This window comes from Salmo trutta, chromosome 17, assembly GCF_901001165.1.
Source record: "Salmo trutta chromosome 17, fSalTru1.1, whole genome shotgun sequence".
Taxonomy (NCBI): Eukaryota; Metazoa; Chordata; class Actinopteri; order Salmoniformes; family Salmonidae; genus Salmo; species Salmo trutta.
In genome coordinates this window covers 38144449-38167169 of record NC_042973.1, presented here as the reverse complement: position 1 = coordinate 38167169, position 22721 = coordinate 38144449, and the positions used below count along the sequence as shown (strand labels likewise).

At 45.4% G+C, this 22721-nt stretch overlaps 1 protein-coding gene across 4 annotated transcripts; it reads left to right on the top strand.

Annotated features, from left to right (window-relative positions):
* Positions 1 to 209: 209 nt before the first annotated feature.
* Positions 210 to 22463, top strand: LOC115152135 (alpha-mannosidase 2x). Of its 4 annotated transcripts, none has more exons than XM_029696676.1 (23): positions 210 to 1012; positions 2339 to 2430; positions 3884 to 4038; positions 4725 to 4982; positions 5214 to 5358; positions 6646 to 6817; positions 7229 to 7356; positions 7645 to 7818; positions 8079 to 8265; positions 11649 to 11826; positions 11959 to 12161; positions 12393 to 12575; positions 12707 to 12821; positions 13040 to 13110; positions 13201 to 13366; positions 13531 to 13767; positions 14025 to 14147; positions 14272 to 14520; positions 14605 to 14746; positions 20075 to 20208; positions 20859 to 21053; positions 21184 to 21297; positions 21533 to 22463. In XM_029696676.1, the coding sequence occupies exons 3-23, from the start codon at positions 3904 to 3906 to the stop codon at positions 21683 to 21685; spliced, it is 3462 nt and encodes a 1153-aa protein (XP_029552536.1). In that variant the 5' UTR covers positions 210 to 1012; positions 2339 to 2430; positions 3884 to 3903; the 3' UTR covers positions 21686 to 22463. The 4 variants fall into 4 exon arrangements, with proteins under 4 accessions (XP_029552536.1, XP_029552538.1, XP_029552537.1 ...); XM_029696678.1 differs by adding an exon at positions 20466 to 20543 and having other exon boundaries at positions 2339 to 4038; XM_029696677.1 differs by lacking the exon at positions 2339 to 2430.
* The last annotated feature ends 258 nt before the right edge of the window (positions 22464 to 22721 follow it).

Here is a 22721-nt window from a genome sequence, read left to right as displayed (position 1 = left end):
AAAAAAAAGGTTAAGGTTACGAGACTGTACATATCAGTGGTGGCTGCTGAGGGGAGGACGGCTCATAATAACGTCCGGAACGGAGCAAATGGAATGCCATCAAACCATGTGTTTGATGTATTTGATACGGTTGCATTGATTCCGCTCCAGCCATAATCACGAGCCCGTCGTCCCCAATTAACATGCCACCAACCTCCTGTGGTACATATCTGTCTGTGTTGGCAGAATCACTTCATAGCCCATATAGCCAAGCGGGGATATGCTGCCCGTCGTCACAGTTCCAAGACCAGTCAGAAACGTCCTGCTAACCCTACGTCAATGCCGGTGGATCTCAAAACTGAACTTGGATCCGCGTTAAGTAGTAACGATATCCTTCGCCACTGTTTTCTTACAATAAATATTTTCAAGATTCTTTCCAGCGAATTTCTTGGATATATTATTTTATAACTAGCAAATTAGTTTTGAAGTTGAGGGTACAATATTTATGAAGTTTGGCAACGAGGACGACAACTAGCATAGTTCCGCTAGCCAGCTAGTTTAGCCAGGGAAAACTCGGGAAAGGATATAGCTGGGCGCACTAGGCTAATTTTTATGCCCTGATATCAGGAGCCGGCGGCGAAAAGTTTGATTAAAAGTTTGAGACTGAAACGAATACATCAGATAACAAATATTTAAGAAGAGAATCGATATACAATCCCGAAATCGGCAGTAACTGTCACTAGCTAAACAAAGCTTAAAACGTTTGAATGACCCTGAATCCAGAAAATGAATGGTGACTGAAGTCGCTTATGGACACGTCGGTAGACTCCTCCTCCTCACCTCATTGAAAGGAAAAAAATGAGGGAGTGGGATGTTTCGGTTCCTCTTTCGTCTCTGACACGCATATCCAATCTGTGGCTGACGGCGAAACAGAGAACCATTCGGTAGCTGTGGATAACCGTCCACCAGCATCATAACGTAAATGTTTTATGTGTCCCGAAAACAGATATTCAGGATGATTCGACTCTGACTGGTAGGTTGATTCCTTTGACACTGAGCTAGCTAGCTAGTTACTGGTAGCTAGGCTAATGCTAGCTAACTGGTTGTGTAGTCAGATAACTAACGTTACGTTTGCTAGCAAACGTTACAGTGTTTGAGCCGTGGGATTGTGCTCAGCAGCTGTCAGTCAGTCAGAGATGAGTGCAAACTCCAGTGGCAAAAGGATTGATGAAGCAAGCTTGCTAATGCAGTAATGTAACAGCACCTGCTAGCTAGCTAGCTGTCTGTCTAAGACGTTCTTAACCTAACGTAACAGGCGTAAATGAAACAGACAGGCTAACTAGCTAGCTAAGTTGTTATGGTAACAGAGAAATGCCAACCCATAGAAATAGAATGAATAGAACGGACTTGAATGGACGCTCTAACCCTGACAAGTTGGTAAACTCATGGGTACACTCGCAGTGACTGCCTGGTATTGCGATGCAATAATTTCCATGGTAATTTGAAATGTTCTATCAATTGATGCTGGATTGCCATGGTGATGTAGATTGTTCATTCAAATGATGCTTGCTGATGTGGCTCTTGCAATGGAATGTATTTTTTTTGTAATGTCAGTTGAGTTGACTCACAGCACAGATTGAAGCGTATGTACACTTCGGATACACTCATTGTTGCAAACCCACCGATTATGCCATCAATGACTTGAGTGGGGATGCCCGGTCTATTCATTCTATTTGTGTGTCAACCTGTCATTATAGATTCTAGCTAATTTAGCTAGCTGTCTGTCAGGCATGACTGCATGAATCATATTTTATGCCTGTGTATGAATGGTATCCTATTTGGAACTATCTAGCTCATTAAAAAAAATAATGACACTGACTATCCAATGAAAGCTTTAGCTAGCTAGCTAGCTAGCTAGGGCCATTAATTCATGTGCCGAATACAACAGGTAGACCTTACTGTGAAATGCTTACTTACACGCCCTTAACCAACAATGCAGTTTTAAGCAAATATAGTTTTAAAGTTAAAGCTACGCAATAACGGGGATACCTGTACCGAGTCAATGTGCAGGGGTACATGTTATTGTGTTAATTTGTAGATATAGGTAGGGGTAAAGTGACTATGCATAGATTCTCTCAGTAAAGTTAGCAAGCTAGCATCGAAAATGTATTTGTCACTGGGTATCAATAGATCTTGATAGCTAGCTAGCTATATTGATACTTGTTTGCTTGAAAGATGAATAATTATTGAGTTGTCATGTTATTGTTGCTTCACACCTCATCCCACACATGGGGAAATCACCATGAACTATTCCGGAGCTTTATTTGACTTCACTGATTGCTGCTGTTTTCATTTACAGGTTCGACAAACAAGGATACATTTCCACAATCAGGGATATTTCTTTACCACGTCGGTTTCCATCATCTCTGTATTGATGAAGGGGAATCAGCAGTCAGTGGCCCCATCTTTTTCTTACAAGCTCATGCATGGGAAATAATCAAATGTAGTCTTTGGAGTCTGATATCCTCATGTAGTGATTTATGCATTGCAAAAGATGTGGAGCTTGCAACAGTGACTTTTCCTAGCAAAGATTGCAAGCTCATTTATATTAAAGGCATAATACTTTACTTAGCTAATATCACTGGAGCCTGTCATTTCCATGTTAGGAGAGGTTTAGTCATCATGCACAGATGGCCCAACAAATCATTTTTGAATTGGGAACCATTTAGTTGTTTTTCAGCCAGTGTAAGTGTTGGGTTTTATCATCACAAATCCCCATGCCAAGGCTGTCACTGACAGCCTGTTTGTTGATAGGATTATGATCATACAGGATTTGCAGTTGGAAGGAGGAACACCTGTCTGTCTTTAGCTAGCAAGCGTCCTGAAATCCAGGCCACTGGGCTCAGCATGGTTGTTTTGCTTCTTGGTATACATTCTTTATCAAGATCTGTCTGTGACTCTCCTCTCCTACACACTTGCATACAGCCTTTTACTGAGTACAAAAAGCGGGATTACATAGTTGTTTTGGCCATGCTTCCTTAAACTGAGATTATTACCCTCCGGCTTCAGAAAAGGACCCTAGGACATAATTTAAACATGATGCAAACGTGACCAAGGAAACGTATCTTCTTTTTTTGCCATTGTTGATATGCTTAGGCTTTGTCAAAGAGGGCATCGTAGTGACATTTGTCTCATCCTGGAGTGCTTTGAGCCAAGCGAGAAAGACTATCTAAAGAGCTGGTGGTACCTGTAGCCAAGTCCTTCATTCACCCCTGTTTCTCCACACCACTGAAGCCATGTGCTTACTGTTATGGCTATGCCCTGGCAGCCCCAACCAGAGCAAAAGGGGACTCTGCCAGTGCTAAAGAATTAGACACAGCCCTGAGAGTTGGACTGGACCAAAGGATTGCACACACACATATATATATATACACACACACACACACCATGCTGCGGAGACAGTAGGCTCCCTGTTTGAGCCCTCGCTGTTTAGTGCTTGTTTTTGTGTGTGTTTTTTTCCTCCTCCGCAAATCTCAAAGGTTTGGATGGTTGGGAGCACAAGGGCCACTTTGAAGGAGCCTGGCTGTGGTTTGGCCGGAGCTGACAGACTGCTTGCCAGCTACTGCTGATTTAAGTACCCTGTGTCCCTCACCACACCTACACCCCTACATCCACCTTCTCTGCCAACTGTTCCACCTCTGACTGTTCTGGTTAATGGAGGTCTAAGGGAGTGTAGGCAAGGGTGCGGAATTGTTGCTGACACTGGTCCTGCCGGTCACTTTCAGGCACTTTTTGCACTCCAAGGACTGCACTCCACTCTGTCCTAACTAAGGACCATTCCCGCTTATCTTGGAAGTAAAGAACTACAAGTCAAGGTCGTTTTTTTTCTTCCCCCCCTCAAAAGGCTTTTCTACAGGCTAAAGGATGAAGCTGAAGAAGCAGGTGACTGTGTGTGGAGGAGCCATATTCTGTGTGGCCGTATTCTCCTTATACCTGATGTTGGACAGAGTCCAACACGACCCTGCAAGGCGACAGAACGGCGGCGGGAACTTCCCAAGGGTAAGACATCTATAGACATGGCACCACTAGTTAGCTTGTTAGTCTCAACCCTTGTCTGCAATCAAACACCATGTTGTTGTGATACATCTGTGTGCTGCTACAAGCCAGAGGCAGTACCTTTTTCAAGTTTAATGAACACTTTTCCTTTGATATTGAGTTGCATCAAAGCTTAATTATCAAACATAGAATACTCTAGGGCCTAAATGGTGAGATGCACACATGTTTAAATAATTCATATCTCTCATTTATCCATTTATTTAGTACTGTATTCTGAGAGGCATCGAGTTATTCTCATAAACACACCATGTGTAGAGATGCCCAGCCACCACAGCTGTACTGCTTGGCAGCAGCACATATTTGTGACCTGCAGATCCGCTCCAGCAACAGTGTAAATAACGAAGCCTGGATTTGATTGTTTCTGACATGATTTTAGGCATGTTGGCCTAAACTTGTTTTGTAGCATTTGGCTTAAATAGGACCCATAAATTGTTTGCTTTTATTTATTAATTTACGTATTTGCTACAGCTTGAGTGAATAAGGACCTGGATTTTCACAATAGTGTTTCCTTTGGGGAGGGGACAGTGAAGTAGTGTATCCATCTAAATAGACTTGCTTGCCATGTTTAGCTCCTCCTGTGACGTTCATCCCCATTTTCCCCCCGGGGCCTTTTTCCTCCTGCATTCTAGAGCCAGATCTCTGTTCTGCAGAACCGCATAGAACAGCTGGAGCAACTGCTGGAGGAGAACCACCAGATCATCAGCCACATCAAGGACTCTGTCCTGGAGCTGACCGACACCGGCGCTGTGTCCCCCAGCGGACAGCTGCCTTTCCGCAGTGCCAACGGCTCCTGGGTCCTGCCCTTCGACGGACGCCCCACTTTCCTCTCTGTCAAGCCCCAGGACTGCCAGTTTGCCCAGGGCCGCCGTGGACAGACCGACCTGCAGGTGAGCTGCTCTCCAGGGACTTTTTGGGTGTTGTTCTGTTGGCCATCAGTAGGCCATATGTGTATGTAATTGTTAACACACAGTCTCTTGTCTACGTGACACGTTTAAGGTGAGAGATTACCGATTTCATGTGATTTGCCTCTTCTCTCCACCCCCACCACCCAAACATTGGCTTGTATTCCAAACCCAAAGCAGAGATAAGTTTGCCAACTTAGGTCTGTTGTCTTCCAGATGCTGGACGTGTACTCCCTGCTGAAGTTTGACAATGTAGACGGGGGTGTGTGGAAGCAGGGCTTTGAGATCACCTATGAGCCTGGGGAGTGGGACAATGACCCTCTGCAGGTGTTTGTGGTCCCTCACTCCCACAATGACCCAGGTGAGGCATGCCTCAAAAGCAAGTTTCTTCGGCGCACACCTTAGCAAAACGTTATGAAACGGATAATGAAAATGAGGATTTCTTATTGGACGAGGTCAGGTAGTAGATCTACCTTGCTGTTTCAAAACTGCAAAGTGTGAGGAAGGGAGGCCTAGCGACAGGGAATACCTTTATTTTTTGGGCTTTACCACAATTCAATCAATTTTTCATGTTTTGCTATTACCTGCTGATGACAGGATTGACAAATGGAGTGACACAATTACATTAGAATGCCAACGTCTAGGCTATTTTTAGGTTAGAATGGCTGTTACTTGGCACAAGATTTGATTTTAGCCAGAGATTGACAGTTCCATTAGATTTATTTACAGCCAGTGTGAGGCCCGCTAGCTAACTTGACAGTTATTGACTTGTTGACCGTGGTAGATCCTGCAGGTTGTCACTCAAGAACAGGAATAGCCATTCATTATGCTTCCATTTGAATTAGTATAGACTTTACTCATTACTAAGGTGTCACTGAGTAAATGTTCACAGCTATGAGAGACCCCTGGGACTGTTGTCAGTGAATCACGCTAAAGCAGTTTTCTTTTGTTCTGGGATGTCCTCCAAAAGCCAGGCCAGAGCTTTTAAGGTTTAACAAGACTGCAGGTAAAGTGAAGTAGGTCAAACGGCAGGACTGGCGATTTGAAATTGTTATTACATTATTTATTTTTTTATTGTTAAAACCACTTTATATTGTAATAATCAATGCATAAAATAATAATTATTTCATACGCAAAAACTTTAAGTTATGCGTTCAGCATTTACTACATTATTGGCAATTTATTACATTATCAGCATTTATTACATTTTAAATGCCAAAGTTGTTAAATTATTAGCAGTTTTACATTATCAGTTGCTACATGCATCTCATCCTTTGACAATGCATTCAAGGTGGCTCATTGTAAGGCACAGTTTCTGTTCTGTTTAAATAATAAAACGGGTGTTATTTTTAATACCGCACAGCTGTTTTGTATGGTACTGTACCGCTGACCTGCTCCTACCCCTCGTCTTGTCATGGCGCAATCCAGAATACACTATAGGAAATGGTACAGTGCAATACAGGGTCATATTTTGTAGACTCATAAATGCTTTGAAACAGGGAGGTAGCCAAAACCACAGGAACTTTTCCAATAAGGAACTCTCATTTTCAGTTTAAGCGTTTTGCTTCAGGACTGCCAGTCCTTCCTCCTGATCTGTATTGTTGTGCTCATCACCTCTGTGCTGCTGTCTCCCATCCCATCCCGGCAGGCTGGATAAAGACATTTGATAAGTACTATACAGACCAGACGCAGCACATCTTCAACAACATGCTGGTGAAGTTGACTGAGGACCCACGCAGGAAGTTCATCTGGTCCGAGATCTCCTTCTTCGCCAAGTGGTGGGAGAGTGCTGACATGCACAAGCAGGAAGCCATGCGCAAGTAAGTGTCTCACAGTCACAGTACTAGCTCTCAGGCATCTTACTACTGCCCAAATGGATTCTTCCTTAAAGTATTTGAGCCGTCTTTTGAGGATAGCCCACATGGGGGAAGAGTCAATAGTGCCGGTCTTGGTAGATTTGATTTCAGTTGTTTTCTGTAATTAGGAACTCGTCCAGCTGTGAATGTCTACCGAACTAGCAAAACAGTATATTTTCAGTATCACTTATCACAGGCTGTAAACAACCTGCCAGGCCATATTAGCAGGGTGATCTACAGTAATTAGCTAATGTGCCACACATCTCCCTTGTCAGAGAAACTTGATACTCCTGACATAGTCTGCTTTCTGGTTAATGCAGTGGCTCGGAGTAAGAGTTTGCTTTTTCTCACCTCCCTATTGTGTGGATGTCTCAGGCTAATCCTAGGAGGTCAGCTGGAGATGGTGACTGGAGGCTGGGTGATGAGTGATGAGGCCAACGTTCACTACTTCGCCATGATCGACCAGCTCATAGAAGGCCATCAGTGGCTGGAGAAGAACGTGGGTAAGTGACACGTCTGCCCTCTCCAAGACACTTTTTCTTATTCATGCAAGAGGCTTTGCACCCTAAGGTTTGGAGCAGAAGCATTTGAAAGTTAAACTGATTCAAACTCTGAGCGGATAACTTTGCAATGACACCTTTTGTGCATATTGTGTGAAATCCTGTATGACTTCGGACATAGTTCTGTCTTCTGTTCCTGTATGAGTTCCATTAAGATGACATAGAAACTGTGCAACATGCTCTGTTATATTCTCCATGATGTTAACCCTCCTGTGCTGTGCCCTACTGTAGGTGTGACCCCCCGGTCAGGCTGGGCTGTGGACCCCTTTGGCCACAGTGCCACCATGCCCTACCTGCTGAAGAGGGCCAACCTGACCAGCATGCTCATCCAGAGGGTCCACTACTCCATAAAGAAGCACTTCGCCTCCAGCCGCAGTCTGGAGTTCATGTGGAGGCAGGCCTGGGGTCAGTGGCTGGCTGGTCTGCTGCCAGGAAAACCATCTCATCTATTTACACCACAATGTGCTTTTCTCTCTGGAATGCGCTGCCACTCTGGACTGTCTTTCAAAGTCAAATTGAGTTTGTGGGAAATGTGGCAATGGCCAATTTATAGTTTGAACTAAGAACAGTAACTGTGTTCCTTGCTTGTATTTGCATTGAACTTTCTATATTCACACAAACTCCAAATAAGTCAACTATTTTCTTCCTTTTGTTTGTATTGCCAGACCAAAAGTCGAGCACAGACATCTTCTGCCATATGATGCCCTTCTACAGTTATGACGTGCCACACACCTGCGGGCCGGACCCCAAGATCTGCTGCCAGTTTGACTTTAAGAGGCTGCCAGGCGGCCGGGTCAACTGTCCTTGGAAGGTTCCTCCGCGGGCTGTGGTGGAGGCCAACGTAGCAGAGAGGTGAGCCAAGCAGAGAGAGCCTCCCCGGGGCCTTGTACACCGCACTGCTGGGGGTGAATATGGGTCAAGGAGCATTTCCAGGGGCTGTGTGGGGGATTGGGGGTGAGGAGATGTCAGAGCTCTGCAGTAGAACAGGGAGTGTGGTTGCAGAAAAACAGGAAAGATGCAACTGGCTTTGGAGACCGTCACTGCAACTTGCTTGTCAATCACTAGTTTTGTGTAGAAAAAACAAACGCTTCATAGAACTCCACAAAGCACACATTCCGGAGAGAGGCTAATAGAAAATAGCTCTCTAACTGAAAGCTATTGATTGCCTTTTTCCATTAAAGGTTCTTTTTTTTTATCTTCCATTTTCTAAGGTCATGTACAGTCATCTATTGTCCTGTAACACTGGCATTACACTGGGATGCACTCACACATCTAAGAGATGTGATTGAATATGTAATGCATTTCAAAAGAAGACATTTCTGCACACTGCTTGCAAGCTTTCTTCTTTTCATTAAAATGTATGCTTTGACGAAGGTCACTAGACAGAAATGTTGCTAATGCCAATAATGTCAATATTCTAATGCTGATATTCCCAAACCAGGGTACGTGCAATGCCGTCGGGGGTACGCCAAATAAAAATGTGATTTAAAAAAATAAATACAAATAACTTCTTTTTTTTCTCACATTTTCAAACAGTCCATTTATATTTTCCAACGGGGCTATACATTTGGGTGAGGTTTTTTTTGTCGCCTGAGTAGCCTCGTTTCACTGCCAAAAATAACATTAAACCATCTTGTGTTCAGCGAAATAACAGCACAATGTCAAATACAGGTAGCCTAGTCAAGTAGTTAACATTCAATCACATTAACCGTTACTCTCTCGCGGGAATTCCACTAACGATCTGTATGTAGCCAAACGTAGCTGCTGCTCATTCCATTTGCTCGCAAATTGATAAATGGTTAAAAAAAACGAAGGCCCGCGTCCATAGAGACATACCAGATCTACTGGTAGTACTGCTACTACCAGCAGTACTACACCTGCACCTGTCGACAACACAAGTTGTTCTGCTTCCACAAGCATATCCAATGCTAGCATCAGTAATTCTACATTTATTGTTAGTCCAGCTAGCATGGACACTGACCGTTCTGAATCTGATGCAGCTAAAGAGCCCCTTCACCCGGGAAAGCACCGAACAACAGACAGGGACATTGGACCATCGAAGAGGTGCAAATATGATGAGAACTACATTGATTTGGGGTTCACTTATATTGGGAGTAGTGCCTTTCCTCAGCCACTGAGTACTTTTGCACATATAACAATCTCACAACTCAATGAAACCTTCACTCTTGTGCAGACATTTAGAAATCAAAACGTGCCAATTTGAAAAATAAGCCACGAGTTTTTTGAGCGAGAATTAAGACTACTTTCGAGTAGTAAGACATGTATAAAAGCAACAGATGCCATTAATAAGAAGGGGCTAGAAGCGTCTTATATGGTGAGCTACCAAGTGGCTAGGACAGGCTAGCCCCATACTATTGTGGAGGACTTCATTCTTCCTGCTGCCGCGGATATGGCTGGCACAATGCTGGGGGAAAAGGCCATTTAAAAACGGTACAGACAATGTCATCATCAAACAACACTTTCACGACACATCAGTGACATGGCAGGGGATGTTTGAAACAATTACTGCTTCGCACACAAGCCAGTGAATTCTGTGTTACAGTTGGATGAGCCAACAGACGTGGCAGCCTGGCACATGTCCGCTATGTTTATGGGGGGGTCAATTAAGGAAGAGATCCTTTTCTGCAAACCACTGGAAACCAGGACAACAGGAGAGCATATTTTTAAAGTACTGGACAGCTTTGTGACATCAAATGGACTTTGGTGGTCAAGATGTGTTGGTATCTGTACTGATGGCGCAAAAGCCATGACAGGGAGACATAAGGGAGTGGTAATGCGCATGCAAGCATTTGCTCTCGACGCCACTTGGGTTCACTGCAGCATCCAATGAGAGACTCTTCCTGCCAAAGGAATGCCTGACAGCTTGAAAGATGTTTTACAATGAAAAGGGTTAACTTTGTTAAAGCAAGGTCCCTGAACTCGTGTATTTTCTGTGTTATGCAGCGACCATGTAACGCTTTTACAACATACAGAAGAGCGCTGGTTATCAAGGGGCAAAGTATTGACACGTTTTTCTGAATTGAGAGACGAGCTTAGTGTGTTATTTACTGACCGTAATTTTCACTTGTCTGACCGCTTGCATGATGATGAGTTTCTCACACGACTGGCCTATCTGGGTGATGTTTTTTCTCAAATTAATAATTTGAATCTAAGATTACAGGGACTCAACGCAACTATATTCAATGTGCGGGAAAAAAATTGAGGCTATGATTAAGAAGTTAGAGCTCTTCTCTGTCTGCATTAACAAGTACAACACACAGGTCTTTCCATCATTGTATGATTTTTTTTGTGTGCAAATGAACTCAAGCTTACAGACAATGTCAAATGTGATATAGTGAAGCACCTGAGTGAGCTGGGTGCGCAATTACGCAGGTACTTTCCTGAAATGGATGACATAAACAACTGGATTCGTTATCCCTTTCATGTCATGCCTCCAGTCCACTTACCGATATCTGAACAAGAGAGCCTCATCGAAATTGCAACAAGCGGTTCTGTGAAAATGTAATTTAATCAGAAACCCCTGCCAGATTTCTGGATTGGGCTGCGCTCAGAGTCACCTGCCTTGGCAAATCGCGCTGTTAAGACACTGATGCCCTTTGCAACCACTTACCTATGTGAGAGTGGATTCTCGGCCCTCACTAGCATGAAAACTAAATACAGGCACAGACTGTGTGCGGAAAATGATTTAAGACAGACTCTCTCCAATACAACCCAACATTGCAGAGTTACGTGCATCCTTTCAAGTACACCCTTCTCATTAACCTGTGGGGAGTTATTCACAATTTTCGATTAACAAATAAAGTTTGATATGAAAGATGGCTAAATAAAGAGCAAAATAATTGATTAGTATTATATAATTATTTGTGCCCTGGTCCTATAAGAGGTCTTTGTCACTTCCCACGAGCCGGGTTGTGACAAAAACTCACACTCATTCTTATGTTTAATAAATGTATCGTATATTGTGTGTGTGTGTGTGTGGCAGGCTTACAATGATGGCAAAAAAACATTTGAGAGTGCGCTGACCCTGGTGCTAGAGGGGGTACACAGCTAGAGGTTGAATGTTTTAAGGGGTATGGGACTATAACAAGTTTGGGAACCACTGTTCTAAAGCAAGCACTGTTGAGGAATTTATTATTTTCAATCCTGTAATACTGGCACCCACAAGACACAATTGTGATATTAATCAGTGTGTAACCTCTCTCTCTCCACCCTAGGGCCCACCTGCTATTGGACCAGTACCGAAAGAAGTCTAAGCTTTTCCGCAGTAAGGTGGTTCTGGTTCCACTGGGAGATGACTTTCGTTACGACAAGGCCCTGGAGTGGGACCAGCAGTATCTCAACTACCAGAGACTCTTTGACTACATGAACTCTCACCCCGAGATGCACGTGCAGGTCAGAGACTTAGCCCACAATTCTCTGGCTCTTCTGGGCAGAGGTCTGTTAGTTATTGAACATTTGTTTTTGATTGATGTTTAGAGTGAATCTAAAATGTCCTATCTCACCTGTGTTCCTGTATGTCTCCAGGCCCAGTTTGGGACCCTGACCGACTACTTCACTGCAGTTTACAAGGCCAACAATGTGCCCCAGGGTGCCAGACCCCCAGACTACCCGGTGCTGAGTGGGGACTTCTTTGCGTACGCAGACCGTGAGGACCACTACTGGAGTGGCTACTACACCTCCCGGCCCTTCTACAAGAGCATGGACCGCGTGCTGGAGTCCCATCTCCGGTAAGGCCAGATGGAATCAGACAGACATGGCTTCAATACACCTGTGAAACAGCAGGTTGGCATCTGAGCCTTACTCTCAGTTGTTAATTCAACAATGTTAACCAGGTGTGTAGGTTTCAAGAGCTAAATAATTGGAAGATGGAAACCTGTCATGCACACTGTCAAAGTTTGGGGGAAAATCCCAAAGGTTCACTTGTCTTTGTTAAAGTATTCCTGTGTGGTGTTCCCAAGGGGGGCAGAGATCCTGTTCAGTCTCGCCGTGGCCCACGCTCGCCACACAGGCATGGAGGGCCGCTACCCCACTTCAGACTACACCCTGCTGACAGATGCAAGGCGTGCCGTTGCCCTCTTCCAGCATCACGATGCCATCACAGGCACCGCCAAGGAGAACGTGGTCATTGACTACGGCAACAGGTCAGTGGCTAAGAGAGACACAGAATAGAGATGTGCCTGGTTTGGTGACACTGGTTTGATTAAAGACACTCATGTCTCCAGCTTCAAGAATATTAGGATAATGTGTCCTTGGTCCTTTGTCTCTCCTGTAGGTTACTGCACTCCCTGCAGGGCCTGAAGAGAGTGATCATTAACGCAGCTCACTTCCTAGTGATGAAGAACAAGGATGTGTATCGCTTCTACCAGACAGAACCCTTCCTAGAGACGGTGAGGGAGAAGGACTGGGAGCGTCAACCTGTTCATGACATGGAGCTCTCTAACAATGCATTAGTGTTACAATAGCTTATATAAGTCTATCTTCTCTTTTCTGTCACTTTCCAATGGGATTCTGTGGTTGACAGGAGTTGTGATCTACTACTCAGTGCTTCTCTAGTGTAAGCAATCAGTGCAACTGACGATCACATACTCATATCCTTATCCTATAGGATGACAGACGTGCCACCCAAGACTCCCTGCCCCAGCGCACTCTTATCGAACTGGACCAGTCAGGACCCAGGTAACCCCCCCTCCCCTCCTCCACTCTGCCCCAGTACAGTCTCTCATCGGTGGGGTGTTTGTGACTGATATCCCCCTGTCTTTCCGTCAGGTACCTGGTGCTTTTCAACCCGGTGGAGCAGGATAGGCTGTGTGTGGTTACAGTGTTGGTGAACTCTGCCAGGGTCAGGGTGCTCACAGAGGACGGACAGACCCTCCCTGTGCAGCTCAGTGCCCAGTGGAGCTCTGCTAGCCAGATGAGCGCAGAGGTCTTCCAGGTGTGTGTGTGGTTGCTGGTTTAATTTGTGGTGCTCTCAGTGACTACTTAATGGGCATTGCTTGGTACTTAATTTGACAGATGCATTGATTATATTAGGTGTAGCATGAGTGCCTCGGTCTGTCTGCCGTGTGTGTGTTTAACTGTGTTCTCTCCTGTCTACAGGCCTCCTTCATGGTGCGTCTGCCTGCCCTGGGCCTGGCTGTGTTCCACCTGTATGACTCTGCCGACACCCCCATGACGCTGCGCTCTGAGACCCTGCTGAGGCTGTCTGGTCGGGGGCAGACTGCCCACGCCGTGGATCCCCTCCCCCTCCGCTCCCAGACGGCAGACCCACAACCCTTCTACATCGCCACCCAGTCCCTCACATTGGGCTTCTCAGGAACCACCGGCCTGCTGGAGGTACGTGGAGAGGTAGAGGGCTGGCTGCAGCCCAGATGGTAGCCTATGTAATGCAGTACTTTTGGCCAAAGGCCTGGACTGTCATTTGGGGATGCAGCCACTGACTGTGCTTTGTCTCTAACAGATTTGGAATTCAGCCTAAAAGTTGACTAAAATGATCAAATTCGTCCAAGGCCCTTTCTAATTTGATGAATTCCAAATAGGCAGCACAGACTAATTTGGTTGAAGTGTAATGTATAATATGGTCTCTCGAGCAGAGTATCCGTCGTAAAGACGACCCTCAGGAATTGAAGGTTCAGATCCAGTTTGTGACATATGGTACTCGGTCCTCCAAGGATAAGAGCGGGGCTTACCTCTTCCTGCCTGACGGAAAGGCTAAGGTGAGCTAGCTTTAAAACCCTCCTACCTCTACTAGAGATACAGTAAGTTACATGGAGACCATTTTAGGATCAGTAACCTGCCTCATTCCTAACCTTAACCTAACCTTAACCATTAACCTTTCAGCCCTACAGTCAGAAGGAGCCTCCGGTGGTGCGTGTGGTGGAGGGACCTCTTTTCTCTGAGGTAGTGTCTCTCTACCAACACTTCCAACAGACCATCTGCATACACAATGTGCCAGGTGTGGACGGTCTGTCTCTGGATGTCACCACCATGGTGGACATCAGAGAACAGTCTAACAAGGAGCTGGCCATGCGGCTGGTCACTGACATCCAGAGTGACGACACCTTCTACACAGACCTCAACGGATTCCAGGTCAGACCACAACACACACTTTACACTATAGAATATTTGATCTTCGGCTTCAACATGTACCTCAATACTGTAATGTTTCCACAGATGCAGCCCCGGCGCCGCCTCCTGAAGCTCCCCCTGCAGGCCAACTTCTACCCAATGCCCAGCCAGGCCTACATCCAGGACAGCCAGCACCGCCTCACCCTGCACTCTGCCCAGGCCCTGGGAGCCACCAGCCTAGAGAGCGGTAGGGAAGGACCGCTCATATGTTGTTTTTTCCTAAAGGGGAAATCTGCAGTTGCTACATACATTTTGGGATTTATGAAGTAATGATATGTACCCACAGATTATTTTTTTTTACATTTATTTTTATTTCACCTTTATTTAACCAGGTAAGCTAGTTGAGAACAAGTTCTCATTTACAACTGCGACCTGGCCAAGATAAAGCAAAGCAGTGCGATACAAACAACAACACAGAGTTACACATGGAATAAACAAGCGTACAGTCAATAACACAATAGAAAAAAAATAAAGTCTATATACAGTGTGTGCAAATGGCGTGAGGAGGTAAGGCAATAAATAGGCCATAGTAGCAAAGTAATTACAATTTAGCAAATTAACACTGGAGTGATAGATGAGCAGATGGTGATGTGCAAGTAGAAATACTGGTGTGCAAAAGAGCAGAAAGTAAATAAAAGCAATATGGGGATGAGGTAGGTAGATTGGGTGGGCTATTTACAGATGAGCTATGTACAGCTGCAGCAATCGGTTAACTGCTCAGATAGCTGATGTTTAAAGTTAGTGAGGGAAATATAAGTCTCCAGCTTCAGTGATTTTTGCAATTCGTTTCAGTCATTGGCAGCAGAGAACTGGAAGGAAAGGCGGCCAAAGGAGGTGTTGGCTTTGGGGATGACCAGTGAGATATACCTGCTGGAGCGCGTGCTACGGGTGGGTGTTGTTATCGTGACCAGTGAGCTGAGATAAGGTGGAGCTTTACCTAGCATAGACTTATAGATGACCTGGAGCCAGTGGGTCTGGCGACGAATATGTATCGAGGGTCAGCTGACGAGAGCATACAGGTCGCAGTGGTGGGTAGTATATGGGGCTTTGGTGACAAAACGGATGGCACTGTGATAGACTGCATCCAGTTTGCTGAGTAGAGTATTGGAAACTATTTTGTAAATGACTTCAACAAAGTCGAGGATCAGTAGGATAGTCAGTTTTACGAGGGTATGTTTGGCGGCGTGTGTGAAGGAGGCTTTGTTGCAAAAGCCGATTCTAGATTTCATTTTGGATTGGAGATGTTTAATATGAGTCTGGAAGGAGAGTTTACAGTCTAGCCAGACACCTAGGTATTTGTAGTTTCCACATATTCTAAGTCAGAACCGTCCAGAGTAGTGATGCTAGGCGGGCGGGCGGGTGCGGGCAGCAATCGGTTGAAAAGAATGCATTGGGTTTTACTAGCGGTGGGATTCGAAATGGTCAGTGATCTGTTTATTAACTTGGCTTTTGAAGACTTTAGAAAGACAGGGCAGGATGGATATAGGTCTAAAACAGTTTGGGTCTAGAGTGTCACCCCCTTTGAAGAGGGGGATGACCGCGGCAGCTTTCCAATCTTTAGGGATCTCGGACGATATGAGAGGTTGAGCAGACTGGTAATAGGGGTTGCAACAATGGCGGCGGATAGTTTTAGAAAGAGAGGGTCCAGATTGTCTAGCCCAGCTGATTTGTACGGGTCCAGGTTTTCAGCTCTTTCAGAACATCTGCTATCTGGATTTGGGTGAAGGAGAAGCTGGGGAGGCTTGGGCAAGTAGCTGTGGGGGGTGCAGAGCTGTTGGCCAGGGTTGGGGTAGCCAGGAGGAAAGCATGGCCAGCCGTAGAGAAATGCTTATTGAAATTCTCGATTGTCGTAAATTTAACGGTGGTGACAGTGTTACCTGGCCTCAGTGCAGTGGGCAGCCGGGAGGAGGTGCTCTTATTCTCCATGGACTTTAGTGTCTCAAAATCTTTTGGAGTTAGAGCTACAGGATGCAAATTTCTGTTTGAAAAAGCTAGCCTTTGCTTTCCTGACTGACTGCCTGTATTGGTTCCTGACTTCCCTGAAAAGTTGCATATCGCGGGGACTATTCGATGCTAGTGCAGTGCCATAGGATGTTTTTGTGCTGGTCGAGGGCAGTCAGGTCTGGAGTGAACCAAGTGCTATATCTGTTCTTAGTTCTAATTTTTTTTTAAAGGGGCATGCTTATTTAAGGTGGTGAGGAAATTACTTTTAAAGAATGACCAGGCATCCTCGACTGACAGGACAAGGTCAATATCCTTCCAGGAAACCCGGGCCAGGTCGGTTAGAAAGGCCTGCTCGCAGAAGTGTTTTAGGGAGCGTTTGACAGTGATGAGGGGTGGTCGTTTGACCGCGGACCCATAGCGGATGCAGGCAATGAGGCAGTGATCACTGAGATCCTGATTGAAAACAGCAGAGGTGTATTTGGAGGGCAATTTGGCCAGGATAATATCTATGAGGGTGCCCATGTTTACGGATTTAGGGTTGTACCTGGTGGGTTCCTTGATAATTTGTGTGAGATTGAGGGCATCTATCTTAGATTGTAGGACTGCCGGGGTGTTAAGCATATCCCAGTTTAGGTCACCTAACAGAACGAACTCTGAAGATAGATGGGGGGGCAATCAATTCACATACAGTGCCTTGCGAAAGTATTCGGCCCCCTTGAACTTTTCGACCTTTTGCCACATTTCAGGCTTCAAACATAAAGATATAAAACTGTAATTTTTTGTGAAGAATCAACAACAAGTGGGACACAATTATGAAGTGGAACGAAATTTATTAGATATTCCAAACTTTTTTAACAAATAAAAAACTGAAAAATTGGCCGTGCAAAATTATTCAGCCCCTTTACTTTCAGTGCAGCAAACTCTCTCCGGAAGTTCAGTGAGGATCTCTGAATGATCCAATGTTGACCTAAATGACTAATGATGATAAATAGAATCCACCTGTGCGTAATCAAGTCTCCGTATAAATGCACCTGCTCTGTGATAGTCTCAGAGGTCCGTTTAAAGCGCAGAGAGCATCATGAAGAACAAGGAACACACCAGGCAGGTCCGAGATACTGTTGTGGAGAAGTTTAAAGCCGGATTTGGATACAAAAATATTTCCCAAGCTTTAAACATCCCAAGGAGCACTGTGCAAGCGATAATATTGAAATGGAAGGAGTATCAGACCACTGCAAATCTACGAAGACCCGGCCGTCCCTCTAAACTTTCAGCTCATACAAGGAGAAGACTGATCAGAGATGCAGCCAAGAGGCCCATGATCACTCTGGATGAACTGCAGAGATCTACAGCTGAGGTGGGAGACTGTGTCCATAGGACAACAATCAGTCGTATACTGCACAAATCTGGCCTTTATGGAAGAGTGGCAAGAAGAAAGCCATTTCTTAAAGATATCCATAAAAAGTGTCGTTTAAAGTTTGCCACTAGCCACCTGGGAGAGACACCAAACATGTGGAAGAAGGTGCTCTGGTCAGATGAAACCAAAATCGAACTTTTTGGCAACAATGCAAAACGTTATGTTTGGCGTAAAAGCAACACAGCCCATCACCCTGAACACACCATCCCCACTGTCAAACATGGTGGTGGCAGCATCATGGTTTGGGCCTGCTTTTCTTCAGCAGGGGCAGGGAAGATGGTTAAAATTGATGGGAAGATGGATGGAGCCAAATACAGGACCATTCTGGAAGAAAACCTGATGGAGTCTGCAAAAGACCTGAGACTGGGACGGAGATTTGTCTTCCAACAAGGCAATGATCCAAAACATAAAGCAAAATCTACAATGGAATGGTTCACAAATAAACATATCCAGGTGTTAGAATGGCCAAGTCAAAGTCCAGACCTGAATCCAATCGAGAATCTGTGGAAAGAACTGAAAACTGCTGTTCACAAACACTCTCCATCCAACCTCACTGAGCTCGAGCTGTTTTGCAAGGAGGAATGGGCAAAAATGTCAGTCTCTCAATGTGCAAAACTGATAGAGACATACCCCAAGCGACTTACAGCTGTAATCGCAGCAAAAGGTGGCGCTACAAAGTATTAACTTAAGGAGGCTGAATAATTTTGCATGCCCAATTTTTCAGTTTTTTATTTGTTAAAAAAGTTTGAAATATCCAATAAATTTCGTTCCACTTCATGATTGTGTCCCACTTGTTGTGATTCTTCACAAAAAATTACAGTTTTATATCTTTATGTTTGAAGCCTGAAATGTGGCAAAAGGTCAAAGTTCAAGGGGGCCGAATACTTTCGCAAGGCACTGTATGGTGTCCAGGGCACAGCTGGGAGCTGAGGGGGGTCTATAACTGGCGGCAACAGTGAGAGACTTATTTCTGGAGAGATTCATTTTTAAGATTAGAAGCTTGAACTGTTTGGGCACAGACCTGGATAGTATGACAGAACTTTGCAGGCTATCTCTGGAGTAGATTGCAACTCCTCCCCCTTTGGCAGTTCTATCTTGATGGAAAATGTTGTAGTTGGGTATGGAAATCGTAGAATTTTTGGTGACCTTCCTAAGCCAGGATTCAGACACGGCAAGGACATCAGGGTTGGCGGAATGTGCTAAAGAAGTGAGTATAACAAACTTAGGGAGGAGGCTTCTGATGTTAACATGCATGAAACCAAGGCTTTTTCGGTTACCGAAGTCAACAAATGAGAGTGCCTGTGGACACGCAGGGCCTGGGTTAACCTCCACATCTCCAGAGGAGGAGTAGGATGAGGGTACGGCTAAAGGCTATCAAAACTGGTCGTCTAGTGCGTTGGGGACAGAGAATAAAAGGAGCAGATTTCTGGGTGTGGTAGAATAGATTCAGGGCATAATGTACAGACGGGTATGGTGGGGTGCGGGTACAGTGGTGGTAAGCTCAGGCACCGAGTGATGATAAGAGAGGTTGCATCTCTGGACGGGATAGTTATGCTGGGTGAGGTCACCGCATGTGTGGGAGGTGGGACAAAGGAAGTTTCTGAGGCATGTTGAATGGGACTAGGGGTTCCGCAGTAAACTAAAACAATGATAACTCTCCTAAACAACCATGTACAAGGCATATGGACATTTGAGAGAGACATAAAGCGAGGCATAAAGCAATCACAAAATATAACTTAGAAATGCCTCATGAGCTTAGTTCAACTGTCGAACCCAAAATATAAGCTTGTCTTAAGCCAAAGTTTGTAAACAAACAGAATATAGCCTCAAAACATGATTAAACTATAATTTTGATATCATGGTTTGGCCAGTCCTTGTATCTTTAGCTCTGTCTATGAATTTGTTTGTTTTTTACTTCAGCCCCATACTTCAGCTTTTTCCAAAACAGAGGCAGGGAAAATGCCATTGACCATCCGTAGGCAACCCAATTTGAAGACGACAATGCTCTGATCATTGTCTGAATGCTCCCAACCCATAGGAATCCCCACCCAGTTAGAATGGTGGAAGTCCTCAATGGGAATGTCAATCATAAATCACAGTCTATCCAGATTCTATGATAGAGCTCTATGTGCATGTCTCTGCTTTTCCCTACCTCAGGCCAGTTGGAGGTGATTCTGGACCGGCGGCTGATGCAAGATGATAACCGCGGCCTGGGCCAGGGACTGAAGGACAACAAAAAGACGGCCAACCGCTTCCGCCTCCTACTGGAGAGTAGGTCCACTGGCAACAAGGTCAGTCAATCTAGAGCCCTCAGATGGAAGTTACTGGAACTTCCTGGATCTTGTTTATAGGTGTCATATCAAAGCAAATGAAGCCACTCTAGTTTGAGTGGAAACAGTGGCTAAGCCAGGAATTCTGTTTATCAGCAGTTGTTGAAAATGTCTCATCTCTCATGCTGTGATTGTTAACCCCTGTCCCTCTATTCTTTTGTCAACCCTTCCATTTATTTTTGTTATCTTTGTCTGTCTGCTCTTTCATTGCACACCAGCATGCTGGCTTCTTTGCCAAACTCTCCTCCATGTTTCACTCGCTCATCACAATCGCTCTGAGAGGCGGTGCTCAAGAGGTAAAGTTGCCATGGCAACAGTGAGGTTGCTAGCTACCCAGCCGTAGCTGGCTGGCTGTCTGTCTGTGTAATCTGTGCTATAGATGTAGTTCTTAACTTAAGTTTAACCTGTGTTTTCGCTGCCCTCTACCCTGTAGCTCAAAGGTCTGCTATAGCAGCATCCTGGAATTGGATATGCGCTTAAAATTAAAATAATTGTTTTCAGCTCTGCAGCTTCCCTGCTGTGTTGAGGGCTGAAGATAAGCAGGGTGGGACGGGGTTAGTTGTCAGATATGACCCGTGTTGTCTGTTGTGACATGTTTCTCTGCCTCCCAGGTGGTGGACAGTGGACCAACCAGCTTCCCCTCCCTGCTCAGTCACTTGACCTCAGCCACCCTCAACCACGAGGTGCTGGCGCTGCCCGTGCTGCCCAAGAAGCGTGGCATCCCTCCCCTGCACACCTTCGCCCCCCTCACAGGGGCCCTGCCCTGCGACTTCCACGTGATCAACCTGCGCAGCATCCAGCACCAGGTAACTAGAAATGAAGTCCTTCTCTTGTTTGTGGAACATCAATATACTGGAAGATATAATACATGTAGGGTTCTGTGTGTTTACCATGGATGCTGAGATGTTTCTGCTTTGCTGTTTGTGTGACGTGTAGCAGGACACCCACTCCCCGTCTCCCTACACGGCCCTCATCCTGCATAGGAAGGGTCTGGACTGTGGTCTGGAGACCCCCAACCCCGGCTTCAACTGTACCACTACTGAGGGACAGGTCAGTGGTCCTCAACCACACACACACACACACACACACACACACGGCTCACCACAAACACACATGGATAGTACTGTAGGTTACACACGCATGCAATTGGAGTCATTATGGTAGTCTGGAAAGATTATTCTAGCAAACACACTCTCTACCCCTCTTTCACAAACTGTATTTGTCTCTCTCTCTACATCTCTCTCTCTCTCTCTCTACATCTCTCTCCTTGTGGCTATCCCTCCAGCTGGGTTTGTCGTCTCTGTTTCGTAACCTGGACCTCCAGCTGCTACAGCCCGTGTCGCTGTCCCTGATGTACTCCAGCCCCCCTATGGCCAACGACTCCTCCGTCAGCCTGGAGCCCATGGAGATCTCAGCCTTCAGGCTCAAACTGCGCTAGCCGGGCCCAGATACACACCTCCACACCAGTCCAGGCCCAGACCAGACCCACCCAGACCAGTTTTGGTCCCACCTGGTCCTGCTCTGTTCAGTTTTATTCTATAGGAAAACTGCCTCCAAGTGCACAGAAGGGTGGCCACGCTGGTGCTTCCTTGTCTAACCTGTGTATACACTACGCACTACACACACACACACACACACACACACACACACACACACACACACACTACACACTACACACCACATGCACTACACACTACACACCACACGCACTACACACTCTCTGAACTGTAAATTCAGCCCGTAAGAGCAGGTAGCCTTCATGACTAGACTCTATCTGCAGGGGGCAGAAGATGGCTGTCGCAGACACAGACAGACAATCTCAGAACCTTTTGGGGGTTTTGTGCTTGTGATAATACAGGTGCTGTCTTTATCACAGAACAGATATTGGCGGTCTTCTGCCTTTGCATTGCAGTAGTGATGTCAAGTAACAGAAACATACTTTGTTTTCAGTTTTTAAGAGAACTTTATTTGATTATTTTTTGTATCCCATCCTGGACTAACTACTGAATGTAAATATCACAGGGATAAGGACCTGGGAATAACGTGGCGACGAGTGCAATTTCTAAAGCTTTATTTGGTGTGGACAGTTAAAAAAAAATATATATATATATAATTCTGATGGAGCCTACCTGCGGCGGACTAGAGAACTGTTCATTCCATTAGGTGCTCATCACTGCTCATTGTTTTCTATTGACTGCATTAACCGACTGAATGCAGCTGTGTACTAGCAGTGTGAATGTGTGCTCTCACTCTCTCTATGGCTCTCTCTCTATGGCTCTCTCTCTATGGCTCTGTAAGATACTGTATGTCAGGTAGTTAGTCACTACCAGACTGGTGACTAGATCACACACACTACGGAAATCCCAATCCTCACGCTACTTTTTTTTTTCAGTCATCATTACCGACACCCCCCCCCCCCCCCCCCCGGTCTGAAGACAAAGCTATCATATCCTGATGAGTTGGCTGGCTGTGGA